This window comes from Momordica charantia, assembly GCF_013281855.1.
Source record: "Momordica charantia cultivar OHB3-1 chromosome 6 unlocalized genomic scaffold, Mcharantia_2.0 BLBB01000006.1, whole genome shotgun sequence".
Taxonomy (NCBI): Eukaryota; Viridiplantae; Streptophyta; class Magnoliopsida; order Cucurbitales; family Cucurbitaceae; genus Momordica; species Momordica charantia.
The window spans coordinates 24,788,705-24,804,131 of record NW_028275164.1 but is presented as its reverse complement, the minus strand read 5'-3'; the positions used below and the strand labels follow the sequence as shown (position 1 = coordinate 24,804,131).

Sequence of the window (15,427 nt, the reverse complement as noted above, 5' to 3'; positions counted from 1 at the left end):
TAGAGAGAGATTTTTGACCTACAATACAAACTACCGTAATGAAATTTTACTATCAAAATAGGTTCAAAATTGTGCATGTATCCTCATATTACTAAATTTGTGTGAGAGAATGATATCTAAAGAAGATGGTTACATAACGAAGAGCGGTTGCATATATTTATAAGAAAGCTACACGAAAGGTTACTTCGAATCCTCAAAACCTTCCAAAAAACACCAAGATTAAAGCAATATACATGCTTTTTAGGAAGAAAATCTAAAATTTTTGGCACCCAAAACAAGTATAACAACACTACTTCAAATCATCAATCCATTAAACACCAAATGGTAGTTCTAAGAAATTCTTGGACTTCGGCACCCAACCAAGAAGAGATAAAGACACAAATCATCCTTTACCGACATACCAACACGTCGAGTAGCTCACATTCAACAGCCTTATAGCCGTTGATTAAGAAGTAAGAGGTTCAAATTCTTCTCTAAATGCATCAAAACTGACTACTCTTATAGGTCTTGGCATTGCATATCACATGTCAATATTCAGATCAATGGTGAATTATTCATTCATCATCCGTTCGTAAAAGCATATGAAAAAGGGAAAAGAAAAAATCAAAGTTTGTCCCGCATATGAAAAAGGGAAAAAGAAAAAATCAAAGTTTTTCCAACGCGGGACGATATCAAGATACTACACATTTTCTCCATACAAGTCATTTAAATTCAAGAAATGATCAAAAATTTTCATTCTATGATGATTTGTATTCAAGTTAGAACATTATATTCGCCCAAACCTATAGCAAAATTTGAAGTAAACACATCAAGACTAACCAAATTATAACTATAAATAACATGACTCATTTTCTTTTCGACTTCTTGGACATTTTTCCGTTCTGGAACATTTTCCCATTCTTTCCAGTCTTGAGACGTAGATAATTTTCGACATGATCTTCGTTGTAATCGTCGTTGTCCCCTCCACCTCGCCTCCGCTTTTTGCCACCAGTTTCTTTAACTTTCTGCACATGTTCAATTAACCAATTAACTAAAGATATATAAGAACACAAATTAATGAGCAGTGATGATGCAAGGAAGCTATGATCCATCAAAACATGCAAAATAATCTAAGAATACAAGAATCATACATGTAACTCGTACGGATTAAATCCTAAGAAAGTGACCACCATGGTTTGAGTTCATTCCCTCTATAAACCTTATACAACTTAATCTTTATGGACCACTAGGTCAACCCAGGATGATTTTGAGATAAAATTAAAAATTCAGGGACCTATTGGCTATTAGATACAAAATTAAGATTCAAGGACCTCTGAAAATTTATTAGACACAGTTAAAAATGCAAGGAACTATTACACAAAATTAGGAATTTAATGGCCTATTAGTCACAAAAAATTGAAAGCATTGGGATACAACATAGAAGTCCGAAAGTACATGATCAAACTTGTAACTTAATCTTAAAAATTCAACCTCGAAAAAACAGAAAAAGGGTCTAGTATTATCCAGAGTCAAATTCCAATGTCCAACCCAATCATTAACACAAGTTTAAATCGAATAGAACTTTTTTTCTTTAACCATATTATATGAGAAAGTAACTAAGTCATAACCATAATTTAATAAGCAAATACCATTAGAGATATTCTCTTTGCCTCTGTCACACGCTCTAACAACATCAAAACTTCCTCTTCCTGGGCAGAAAACTGCGGTAATTTTTTCCCTGCCATATTAAAAGAGTCAGTCCTCTTCGGAGACATCCAATAATATTGGAACGATACAGTTGCTATATTAAATAAAGACTTGTCGTGTTTTGCTGCAAAAAAGATGGTCATCCATTCCTTACCAATGAGCTTCTCTATCTGTATATACCACTCTAACTCGTACTGATTAACTAACGAAATGGCAACCCCGGAACGACCTGCACGAGCCGTTCTTCCCACTCTATGTATGTAATCCTGCAGACGAAGTCATCTTAGAAGAACATTGGAAGAGACTAAAGCACTAATCTTTTAGTTACCTAAGCCAAAAAAATATCATATATATCATTTCCATCAAGTTCCAAACACGTGGGTTTTTAGTTTAGGTATTCAACGAAAACTATTCTTCAAAAGTTTTCAGTCCCCTAGAAATTGGGTCCTTGTCAAATTATTCATGTAATTTTCTATAGAAGTAAAGAGATGATGTCATTAAAAATAAAAACATGACAAATCAAATCCTTAAGACCACCTAATTACAGTACAGAAAGGCTAAATTGATTTGATAAATTTATTAGTACCATTTAAACAAGGTTCAGGAAGTGATGTGGTGGCAAGAAAAATACATTTTCCATTTCCCCTAAATTTCGACACTTGAAACCCTTTCAATCCAATAGAGTATATGATCAGACCATTACCGATCAGCCTACTCACATCTCCAACCAAAACAAAAAGAAAAGGAAATAGTGGAAAAAAGAGTTAAGTTTCTTCCATGAGTCTCACCAACAGACCAAAGGAATCTAGAATTCAATATGTTGATAGGAATGCTATTAGGATAGAACTAGGAATATTACTAGCATTAAGGGTATGTTAGTAATTAGTTAAGGAAGTGGTCAGAGGGATTTGATATAAATAGAGTGAGTGGGAAAGGATTGAGGTATGCAGTAGACAACTGTTTGGTGTTGTTTGGTGTAGTTTAGACTTGTCAAGAGGGGAGGTTCCAAGTACCTTAAATTACTTGAAAATTATTGTAGTTCTTCAATTTTTTATATTTTTGTATTTCAATATATTTCAGTATTCAGGTTCATCATATTTTTACCTCCAGAAATAATGTTCCCAAACTCGTAAGATGCAGTGAGAATATTGTACCTTGATTAAGTAAAAGTTGTAGATTCTTCAATTTTAACTTTAAAACAGAAAACAAGGAACCTGTTTTTATCTTTTATGTTGATGTTTATAGACTCTAGAAAGAAAGATTTACAGACTTAGGACTCCTACGGCCATTGAGAGAAAGGGAGAGAAAGGGAAAAGAGAAGCCCAAGTCAGAAAACAACTGCTAAACAATATATTACCAAACAGATAGTTGCTTAATTGGAATACTTTGAAACAAAAAAGAAAGATAAATCATACAGAAATTAACATAACACAAACAGCAGAAGGCATAGATTCCACAACGATGCATAGTTAGCCTAAATACTCAGAACTGTAGAAGGAGAACCTTGGAATTTGAAGGAATATCATAATTTATGACCATATCCACAGATGGAATATCGAGTCCTCTGCTAGCCACATCAGTGCAGATAAGAACGTTGCACTCTCCAGCCTTGAACTTATTTAAGGCTCCTAGTCTCTTCGCCTGTCAAAGACATAGTCCATGCACAGAGTTAAATTGGAACAACTCCCCAAATGATGAAGCCAGAAAAAAAGGTTTTCCAACTTCCAGATATTTTTAATCAGACACATTTTTGTTGATAAATGAAATATACAGATGGGCTTACAACTTTCTCAACTTTCAAATATTTTATGCCCCAAGAAAAGAGTTGTGAATCACCCAGTTACATCTCAAGAATACCTGGGTCATCTGACCACTTATGGGAATAGCTCTTAATCCAAGATTTCGAAGAACCAATGATAGAAGGCGTGTAGCATCACAAGTGCGAGTGAAAACCATCGATGTGCAACCAGACATCTCAGTCAAGATGTAGACAAGATAACACTCCTGTACAAAATGACATTTAACAAGGTCAATCCAAGTACAAAAAATGTGTTTTACTTTGAAATAAGTTACATATGCGTACAGGTGTCAAGCCAATTTCAGGCTCGAGAAACGACAGAAGAAATTAGAAAGAACTCATCTACTCCATGAGGGTTCCTCTTTTGTGGACGAACTGAAATATGATCTGGGACCGAAAGAGAGATTTGTATCCAAAAATAAGTTCGAAATTGAAAAAAATTGGGCCTTAAAAGGCGTGGGCCTTCAAAAGTTGAAACACTGATCCCTCTCCTCCCCGATAAGTAAAAATGCATTTCCCTTCAATAACAGAAACACATAGCCATCTCTCTCTTTTTTCTTTTTTTGTAAAGGATTGCCATCCGTTTTTCTAATAGTAACTTAGTTTGTGGTGGGCTTTTCGTTTTTTATTCTTTCATCCTTTTTTTCAATGAAAACTATGTTTTTTATTTAAAAATAATAATTGAAAAGAAAAGAAAAAGTAAAAAAAAAAAAAAAAGTCACGCATGGGGGAATGCCTGAAGTCTCATTCTCACCCAATTATCTACCATGCGCCAAAAGAATCCAGACATTTTTCTTTCTAATCATCCAGATATACCAAACAAGATTCGAATATCCAACAAATGGTATGAAGCCTCACACTACATATAGCAATGACGAAAGTGATAAATGACGAAGTAACAAGTTAAAAGTAGAAAGCTAGGAATGAATGTCCCTCACTCAGAAATTAGGTAAATTACTCGAGCAAGAGGACTCTTGAAAAAATTAACTAACTAGCCCACCCCATCGGTCTTCAGCTGTGTGAAGAAAGGTCAAAAGTAGCTGCTCAAAATATACTATTTTGTGTGACGGTCAGCTTAAGCACAAGATAACAATTTGTAGTTTTCCAACAGTACAGAAATTTAAAAAGGAAATAGTAAAGGGGGAAAATACAAGAAAAGAGGGATAAGTATCAAGATGAAATTCCTTTTTCTCCTAACAAAAAGATATCAAGTTATGAACCCTTTGGGCAAGGAGGGGGAAAGGAAAAAAATTTCCTCCTTAAAAAATGAAAAATCAACATAATTCGACTGACACAAATAAAAAATAAACCAAGAAATAGGCAAACCTTATACTTCGCAGGGATGAAACAGTATTTCTGCTTCAGTGTGTCTACTGTGGAATATTTGGTTGCCGCTTCAATCTGAAAGAATTCAAGATCAAGAAAAATTAAGACTTGAACAAACTCAGGAAATGAAACCTAGATAATCGATAATCACAGCCACACCTTAACAGGATTCCTTAAGCAAGCCCTTTGAAGTTTCCGAACCTGTAGTATCATCTCAACTTGGTCAGCAGTTTTAGTAGTTACAAAACCCCAAAAGTAAAATTACCAGTGTCCATTTGTTAGCATTTAGATATGGCATCTATGCATCCAAAGAAAACATTTAATACGAATAATTGATATTTGAAAAGGAACTGAAACGCTTAATGGCCTTTTTTTTTGTGAAGAGATCAAATTAAAAAAAAAATATATGGCATTGTGATAATGAGATTATGAAAACAAAAATGAGGAAGCTTTATGAGGTTGTAAATATATAGATTTTTATGCTATTTATTTCTTATTTCTTTGAAAACGTTATTCCAAAAGGCAAAAAATAAAATCCCCCAAGACACACCACCACACACACCTCGATGATGGTACTTCGCATATCCTATGCCCACTTATAACATTGTACAAATGACAATAATTATAGCTTGATAATCCTGCCTTTGGGAATCTTTTAAATTACTTCTTAATTCTTGCATATAATTTTTTTCTCCACGAAGGAAAAAAATTCAAATCAAACGTTACACATACCTTTTTTGTCATAGTAGCAGAGAATAGATATGTTCTCCTCTCACGAGGGATTTCATTCAAAATTTCATCTATTGATTTTTCAAAGTCTTCATTCAATAACCTGTCTGCCTCATCAAGGACCTGCTCATTGCTCAACATGCAAAAGAGGCCAGTCAGCACAAAAATTTTAATAAAGTCAATATGTGTGCAAAAATGCAGATGCACTTGAAACAGTACAGTAATTATTTTACGTTTTGCATGAGCATGTTAGACAGAGTTGACCATTTACATTTAAAAAAAAAAGCAAGGAGAGTCAGAGAGGAGTTAAAAAAAAGCTCATAACATCAATGGCAAAATTAAAAAGATACATCTAGAGCAGCAATAAAAAGATACCAAGACCAGAAAGAGAATATACAAGCTTCTTTCAGAAAAATCTGCATGTTCTTAAAGAAAACAAGAACTAAAAAAAGAAAGACACAGCTAAGGTAAGGGGGAAAGAAGTTCAAACAAAGGTGGGTAGACCTATATTTTTCTTGTCTTCACTCCTCCAATAATAGAACATTTGGCAGCATGCATTTGATCCCCCCTCCCACCAGAGAAACTCAAAGGTAAATGTGTACAAAAACTCACCAAATATTTCAATATGCGGAGGGAAAAACCTTTCGTATTGGTTAGATGGTCCACAAGGCGTCCAGGTGTCCCAACCTACAATGAAATAAATGGAATCTTAGATAAACAACCAGCAAGGGAAGCCACGACAAAACATTTTTTTTTAGATAAGAAACATTTTATAGACAAAAGGCACAGAGCCACAAAAAAACAGCCTAAGGGCAGGGGGAAGAGGGCTCCCCCTCCCACGAACTAATGAAGAAAGGCTCTCCAATCTTGCAAAATCGATCAGAGGCTGTAATTACAAAAGAGTTTTTTATGCCTATAACACCACCAAGAAGTGTGTAACTGAACTGTATTACAAAAGTTTTCAAAAGAAGAAGACTTATCCTGAAAAATTCTATTGTTTCTTTCCATCCAAAGATTCCAAAAGAGGGCTCTAGCCGCACAATTCCACAAAATTTTAGCTTTTCCTTTGAACTGCTAACCCCGCAAAGCTTCATTCATCCACCCTTCAACATTCTGAGGCATGCAACTGGGGTATCCAAAGATTTGAAGAAGAAAATACCACCCTCGGAGAGCAAACTGACAGTGAAGGAATGTATGATCTATGGATTCCTCGTTCTGTTTGCAAAGAACACAACTAGAAGGGGAAATAGCCCAATTTGGACATCTTCTCTGGAGTCTGTCTGCTGTGTTAACCGCCCTGTTTGCTAGAGTCCAAATGAGGACTTTTACTTTCTTAGGGACAGAGTATTTCCAAAGAAGAGAGGTAACAGGCGGACTCAAATGTGGAGTGTCTTCAAACAGAATTTTTAAGCCTGATTTCACCATGTAAGCACCAGAGGGGTCTAGAAACCAGCCCACTTTATCAGCACCTTCTCCTATCCGAGTAGTATCTAATCTACTCATAATATCTGCCCATCCTCCTACCTCCCTGTCAAAAAGACCCCTCCTTAGGCCAAGATCCCAGGCGAGTTGCTCATCATTCCAACAATCTGCAACCGTGGCCTCTTTCTTCGAAGATAAGGCAAAAATTTCTGGAAAGTCATGAGCAAGGGTGGAATTTCCATTCCATCTATCCAACCAAAAGCGAACTCTATCACCATGCTTAACTTTGAAGGACAAGAATTTGAGGAAGAGGATGCTGTTCTTCGCTATTTCAAACCAAGGTTTACCAGCTGCTTTTCCTTTAGGCTTTTTTGTCATCCACCCATGAGGCTCGATCCCATAAATACTTTCTATAACTCTTCTCCAGAGAGCATCTTCCTCTTGAGTGAATCTCCATAACCACTTCAACAAGAGCGCATTATTTCGGAGGTGAAAAGCCCCTATGCCAAGGCCTCCCTTCTTCAAGGTCAGAGAAGTCGTTTCCCAATTTACCAAATTTCTGTGTGGGTGTAATCTGTCTGATTTCCAAAAGAAATCTCTCACAAGCTTATCAAGACTTTTTGCAATTCCCATAGGAGCTTTTAGAAGAGACAGATAATAAATGGGCATACTGTTCAGGACCAATTGAGCTAGAGTCAATCTACCTCCTTTTGAGAGAACTAGGTTGTGCCATTTGTTAAGCTTTTGCTTCATTTTCTCTACCAAAGGTTGCCAAAGGGCAGCAGCTTTGTAGTTTCCCCCTAAAGGAAGCCCAAGATAGGATAAAGGAAAAGATTCCACTCTGCAGGCCAATTTTAAAGCTTTATCCTCCAATCTTTCTTCACTGATATTTAAACCCACAAGGGAAGTCTTGTCTAGATTTAAGGAGAGCCTTGAAGCCCTTAAGAACCAGTTTACCACAATCCACCATTTAAACAGAAAGCCATTCTCATCAGGACAAAATAGAATAGTGTCATCGGCATATTGCAAATGGGAAATCATCACCTTTTTAGACCCCACCTCAAAGCCCTTGATCATTCTTTTCTCACAACAAAAACGGATAAGTCTACTGAAAGAATCCCCTACAAGAGTGAAAAGGAAAGGAGAAAGAAGGTTACCTTGTCTCAAACCTCTAGTCGCCTTAATTTTTCCCCTTGGTTTGCCGTTTACAATAATGGAGAAGTTTGAAGAGGACAAACAGCCCCTTATCCACATTCTCCATCGTTGACCGAACCCCTTTTTCTCCAAAATTGCATCTAAATAGTCCCAGTCCACCTTATCATACGCTTTTTCGTAGTCTAGCTTGAGCAGAAAACTTGGTTTTTTAGTGGACTGCCACTCTCCAACAGTCTCTGCAGCCACTAAAATAGCATCCAAAATCTGCCTTCCTTCCACAAAGGCTGCTTGGGCATCCGCAATGATAGAAGGAAGAACTTTTTTTAATCTGTTAGCCAGCACCTTGGCAATAATCTTATAGAGGGAAGAGACTAGACTCATGGGCCGAAAGTCACTAACTCTATTTGCTTCCACTTTCTTCGGGAGAAGGCACACATAAGTTTCGTTCGTGTGCGAATTTACGATGCCGTTCTTAAAAAACTCTTGGAACACCCTGAAGAGATCGACTTTCAAAATGTTCCAAGCTTTTTTATAGAACTCTGCAGTCATACCATCAGGACCCAGAGACTTTAAGTTTCCTAAACTCTTCACTGCCCTATACACTTCTTCTTCCGTGAAAGGGGACTCAATCCACTCTTGCCAATGCAGATTTAGAGGGGACGACTCTAGATCTTCGAAAATAAACCTTGTCCCATCTGCTCTAGTATACAAATTAGTGAAGAAGGATAAGATTTCCTTTTCAATTTCATTATCTAAGGAAAGGATCGTCCCATTGCCATCAATCAAAGAACGAATGGTTGCTTTGTTCCTCCTAGCCGAGATCCATTTATGGAAAAAATGGGAGTTCTCATCCCCTTCTTTCAACCATTGAAGCTTGCATTTTTTAGCCCACATTTGCTGCTCCTTCAGCGTTATTTCTAACAATTCAGATTTAAGAGAAGTTCGGAGGGAGGATCGTTCAATAAAAAGATGCCCCCTTTCTTCTTCCTTGTCTATCTCATCAATCTTATCTAAAATACTTCTCTTCGAGTTAACCACATTCCCAAACTCTTCTTTGTTCCACTGAATTAGGTAATTCTTCAGACCTTTCAATTTTTCCATGAAAGCATAACCCGGCCACCCAATTGAAGGCAAAGAACTCCACCAACTCTCAACTTTTTCAAGTAAGTTAAGGTGTTCCAACCACATATTTTTGAAACGAAAAGGGGAAGGCCCCCATTTCTGTGAACCCAAATTAAGTTGAAGCAGGAAGTGATCCGAGGTTGTTCTTGATTGTCTATACAAGGTAACCTCTTTAAAGTGCTGGACCCAATACTGCGACAGAAAAAACCTGTCAATTCTGGTAGCAATCGGATTACTTCTGAAATCCGACCAAGTAAAAGTGCCATTCTTCATAGGAACTTCTTCCAAGTTGCTTTCTTCAATAAAGTGATTAAAATCTCTCATGCTTCTAGTTACCCTTCCCCCTCTAGATTTTTCCAAGGGCTTCTAACGACAAAACATTTAATATCATCATACTGATTACGAAGAGGCTAAGGAAATAATATTTTCACCTTAACATCTTAAATAACCAAAATATAAATGACTTGTAAGATACAAGAAATATAAAATAAAATAGACCTCAGATGCAAAAAAGACGACGTTCCTACAAGGATCGTACCAGAAGAACCAACCCTGGGTGTGACTAAATGAAACATGCATTTGAAAAATAAAAAGCAAAAGAGAGCCGATACTGAATCCAAAGACATGCATAAAAAAATCAGATGCTGCATGCGTGCATGCAACTTCAAGGTAATATTTTTTATTAAGGTAAAATTTTCTCATCAAATTTATTTTTTTCATTTTTTATTAAGGATGTTGCACCTGAGAATACCATAGAGACTTACAACAATATGTGGCCGTTTTGCCAAGTTAATGGCTTGCTGCACCATGTCTACCCCGCCAACAAGCTACAGAAGATTAAAAATAAAATACTTATCAAAAAAATGTCGAGGAAAAAACTAGCAAGAAAAGCAAAATGAGAGACCTCGAATCCTCAAAAGGTTTTGTAGTTAAGCCGTTTTTTTAACCTTAGTCTCTCTTTCTCAATTTTGGTAGGTATCTTATCTCACAAGCCTTTTCAACTAGATTTTGCATTCAGAATGAAGTACCCGGACAAAATACAAATCTGCAATCCCCTCCACAAGCCGCACTCCATCTGCAGAGCTCAATCAGTTCATACTCTCTAGTCTCTATACCCTCTAATCTCCTTCTGTACTTTTTATTTGCAATCGTAAGCTACCAATGCCAACTGGACAGTGGACACCTAGCAACTAGCTTCCTATAAACAAACTCCCATCTACTAACCCTCTGTCAAACAAACTGTCTCTCCCTAGAAAGTAAAAGAAATATTATCGAGGGCTGAGGCTGTAAGCTATAGCTAACTAGTCTAGATAAGTAGAACTGAGCTTCCTCATTACAAGCATCATGTGACGTGAAGGATGCCCTATATCCTCTTATAATATAATAGGTAAAAGCCATTTCATTTATATCTAAGTATTAATCATTAATTAAGTGGATGATTATGTGCATAAATTACTTAGATTTTTAGTTATTTATAAACTAGATAATTGAACGTTGAAAACATAGCAATTTAGAACATATATAGCCATTTTTGTATTCACATAGAATATTATATCATCATGATTTGTATTGTTAGTTAGTATACCATATTAGCTGAAAGCTTACCACTGCACACTTAATACCAATGCCAGACCCTAAAGCTTCAAACTGCTCAGCAATCTGAATTGCAAGCTCCCTGAAGAATAATAATAACAACAAATATTTGAAGTTCATAGACATACTAAAATCTTTCAAAAAGATCAGTTTTTTTGTTTTTAAGGATAATATCATCTAAGATTGGGTAACAAAACCTTGTAGGAGAGAGCACACAGGCAAAAAATGCTTGAGGAGCCTCCAAAAGGGCTTGCAAAATGGGAAGAGCAAAAGCTCCAGTTTTCCCAGAACCAGTTTGTGCAAGTCCAATTAAATCCTTTCCTGCATTAGAACATTCAAAAAATTGAAGATCAGCAATACCACAAACATCAGTTGCAAATAAAGAATAGTGAAAGCAAAGAGAAAAAAGAAAAGAGGAAGAAGAAGAAGAGAACAGACACTACGGATCAATATTAGACCTGCATTCCGGAATTTACATACCAACTCTAGCCTGCACTACCATGCCATATAAAGAGAATGAAAATACATATATGTTAAAATCAATTTTTTTGGTAATAAATTTATAATTGAATAAATGAATAAAATAATTTTTTTAAGAAAAAAATCCTAAGAGTATGTCTTGGAAAATTCTTGTATTTTCTACTTTTATTTTTTACTGGCCAGCTGTGGGCTGGTATAGGTAATAGGTTAACACGTTGTGTCCTTATTTATAAATTGTTGCGTTGTCATATCTGTGATCGTGTCGTGTTGTATTCGTGTTTGCATTGATGCTTCAATAATGAATTATATTAACCATTGCTAGTCTTTCTACCATTGAAGAAGATCTCTTGACAAAACCCAAAACAAGAAACAACTTATCGTCCTTGAACAGATGCTCATGCCTGGGTAACAAACAGAACCCGCTGTATGAGAAGTGACAATCCTAAACAGATGAACTTATGTCTATAAGTCTGTTACAAACTGAGTCTACATTTAACGGCATGAAGTACTGTTCTATAATATGAGACCAGCATTTGTGATAGTATATCCTAGCCGTCCACATTTAATCATTGATCAATTAATTACCTGGTTTGCGAGTAAAAGCCAAGGCCGAAGTTCAAGTGAGGAGAACTAAGAAATAATGAACAATGTGCAGCAGTTGTTACCAGGAGCAGCAAAGGAAGAAATTTAAAGAAGATCTAGTAATGGCACATCACGTAAAAACATATTACTTAAAGGCACCTACAACAAAATGATACTTGGGGACTTATTGGTTCTCTAAGAAAGTGAAACCCGAAAGTTAGGTAATTGCTGCCTCGTGATCTAGAAACAATAAAATGCAGAGTGAACGGGCAGCAGTTGGTTAAAATATGTTATCCCGCAAATATATAACCAGAGCCATCCAATGTTGCCAGCCTAATATTTAGAAAGATCTGTAACTTTCATGCAACTCCAAAACTAAAAGGTAAAAAAATAAATAAATAAATAACTTCGGCATTGGTTGAATCAAAAGAATATTTGAATAGAGGAAAGGAAGTACATGCATAAGCTAAAGAAAGAACCTTCTAGTGCATGAGGAATGGCCTCAGCCTGAATCTTAGATGGATTTTTCCAGCCTAAACTCTCGCAGGCCTCCACCAATTGTTCACATATCCCCAAGCTCTTAAACGTCTTTACCTCATCTTGACTATCTTGTTCCATTGCCACCACTTAATCTGGAAAATAAAACAAAACAAAAACTTGAGTTAGAGACATTGAATTGAGACTTGGTCCCTTGGAGGGGTGGCATGGGAAGCTTTTTAACATAAGAGGACAAAGGATTTGTATTGTGGAACACAATAAGGAATAAAAATAAGTGGTTTCAGAGATAAATGCTCGTCTCCTCAACATCTATATCAATAATACAGGTTCGCTATTAGGGATATGAATTTTTGGCAGTATAACACTACAATAAAAATGGACATTTATTTAACCATCAATACGAAAAAAAATTTATATTATAAGAAACAAAATTTTTCATTGATACTGTGAAAAATAGCGAGTAAAATTACATAAACTCCAATTCAGAAACATTAAAAAACAGCCCACGCCCACGGCATTCTTCATTCTTGAACATTATGTAGCTTGAAGCTTATAAGGCCCCTCTTTTTTCAGTTTTTGTGCTTTCTTTGGTTTTAGTTTCTTTGGTGTTTTTCGATATCTTGTACTTGCTGGTCTATGTCTTTGGTTCTCTGCTTTTTGGTGTTTACTTTTTTCTTTTCTTTTTTCTTTCATTTCCTTTGGAAAGCTTGTATCCTTGAACATTATTCTTTCTTTTCATATTTTAATGAATAGTTTGTTTCGTGTTAAAAAAAAAACAGCCCACAAAAACCGAACAAAGATACAGATAAAACCCACCCATAAACCAACCCACATGATACAATAAAAATTAGACAGAAAATTCCAATGTAATTGGGAAGAAATCATCAAAGGTGAGTTAACATCCCATCAAAGCAACTTTAGGTTGAAAAAACTCCAACCAGAAACTAAGAATGGATGTACACTCATCCACCATCTGCAAAAGAACCAATAAAGCCCCAGATACAGACAAACAGAGATAAGAAAGGAGTTTAGAAATTCTTATGCTTTCCTTTCACTCTTTCGAGAGTTTGTAACCTTGAACAATTTTTGTTCCTTTTCATTTCATCAATGAAAAATTTGTATTTTGTTCAAAAAAAAGAAGAAAGGATTTTGGAAAACCTTTGAAAGTTAAACATAAACAACAGAAACTTTCCCCACTGCACCCAAAACAATACTGAAACTAAACCACTTTACTTCGGCCCTTCCTTTCTAAAACTTGCCTACAAACAAACACCCACCCGCCGCAGCACCAAAAATTTCTACTTCTTAACTTTGTTTCCAATTCCTGAGATTTCTTTCTCTCTTTTTATTCCACTCAAAACTGGAATCAAAATAGTTCCATATTTGCTTCAGATAATCATCACACTCATCACTAAGATTCTCCTTAAACAATTAAACCCATTCAACAACTTCAAAATAGGAAACCATATTAACACAGGGCATTTCCTTCGGATTTTGTTGTTTCTTTTCATTATTTTAATGAGAAGTTCGCATCTTGTTAAATAAAAAAAAATTAAAAAAAAAAGCCACAGGGCATTTCCACGTTTACTGAGTTCAATTATTGATAAATTTCCACAAAGTTCTAAGCAAATTTTCTAATTCTGAGGTAGGCTAGGTAATTTGATAAATTAGAACAAGGTTCAAGATTAAACATTGGTAATCGAAAACAAACGAAACTCTCTCTTCTTGCAAAATGGACTCAAAGATACATTTTGCAAAAGGATGGTCTATGAAAAAGATTTGTAGCGACTAACTTAGAGTCTACTCCTTTAGATACTTGGTCAGCATCCCCTCCCATGCTATCCTCAAAGAGTCCAAGAAAGAACCTTGTTAAACAATCAGGCACCCATTCAGTCAAGTCAAGAGCTAGAAGCTCCACGGGTAAAGGCTGCAACCACGAGTTTTTGGTGATTGGTCAATTGACAAGGAACCTTTAAAAGATCTATACCCAAGGCTACTCTTGTCCAACCAAAAATCCTCATCTATTAAGGATTCTTGAATGACTACACAACCCGGGAACTACTATTTTGAAGTAAATTCACAGTTTAATGTATTTTGTTGTTGACAATCTTCCACAACCATCTTTCGCTACACCTCGAGATGTATGGAATTGGCCCCTCATGCAACCAACTCCTTAGTTAGTTCTCACAACAAATATATTCAACAAACTTCCAGATGAACACTGGTTCGGTTTGTGATGAACAATTGAACCGATGTCCATGATTGAGTGAAATAGATTGATTCCATTGGTTCATTGATCTAAAACTTGAAAGACATATATAAGGGTTGAAACTGAAAGAGTACCTTAGATCAAGGGAGGAAGAATAAATAAGTAAAAAAGGTATGCAGTGCAAATGAAAATGAATCTATGGCAAGAAGAAAGACGGTGCAATGGCAGCGAGCGAAAGGAAGGGGGAATTGAAAGGTGCAATGAGTGGGTGGAACAGCAATATAGGATGGCAGCAGGTAACAACTGTGAAGGAAGAAAGGGAGGGCGAGCATGTGTAAAACAAGAAAAGTTGGGGAGAGAGAGGGTGACTGGGGTCTTTTCAAAAGGAAAAGGAATTTTTCATTGATTAAATAAAAAATTACATAGAAGTTTCAAACAACTTACATGAAAAATAGGATCAACAAAAAACTTGAATAATATTTCTCGAATTGAGCTCGATAATGTGGGGTTGGACTGGGTTGTTGAAAGGGATAAGTGGGAGTAGGGCTTAAGGTATATTTATAATTCTATATAAGTACAGGACTTCAATACAATTCAATTTGTTTTTGGAGTTTGTATCCTTGAACTTTTTCTCCTTTTCAGATATATGAAAAGTTTTTTCTTGTTCAAAAAAAACTAATGAAACGAACCAAACCAAAAACATTCAGTTTTTCTGTTTTTCAAACCATGGAGTTCAATTTTTTTAATAACCAAACTAAACCAAGATTTGATTTGGTTTATCAATTTAATTCATTTTTTTAACACCCACAGACCCACTTACTACAACC

The 15,427-nt window shown here is 35.9% G+C and overlaps 1 protein-coding gene across 1 annotated transcript; it reads right to left on the bottom strand.

Moving 5' to 3' along the window:
* Positions 1 to 710: 710 nt before the first annotated feature.
* LOC111023933 (DEAD-box ATP-dependent RNA helicase 10) lies at positions 711 to 12,511 on the bottom strand. Its single transcript, XM_022301448.2, has 13 exons — positions 12,373 to 12,511; positions 11,029 to 11,152; positions 10,844 to 10,913; positions 10,003 to 10,065; positions 6,152 to 6,226; positions 5,543 to 5,662; positions 4,970 to 5,011; positions 4,811 to 4,885; positions 3,544 to 3,690; positions 3,190 to 3,327; positions 1,841 to 1,952; positions 1,629 to 1,717; positions 711 to 1,004 (listed from the first exon to the last, which is right to left on the bottom strand). The coding sequence occupies exons 1-13, from the start codon at positions 12,509 to 12,511 to the stop codon at positions 846 to 848; spliced, it is 1,353 nt and encodes a 450-aa protein (XP_022157140.1). The 3' UTR covers positions 711 to 845.
* Positions 12,512 to 15,427: the final 2,916 nt, after the last annotated feature.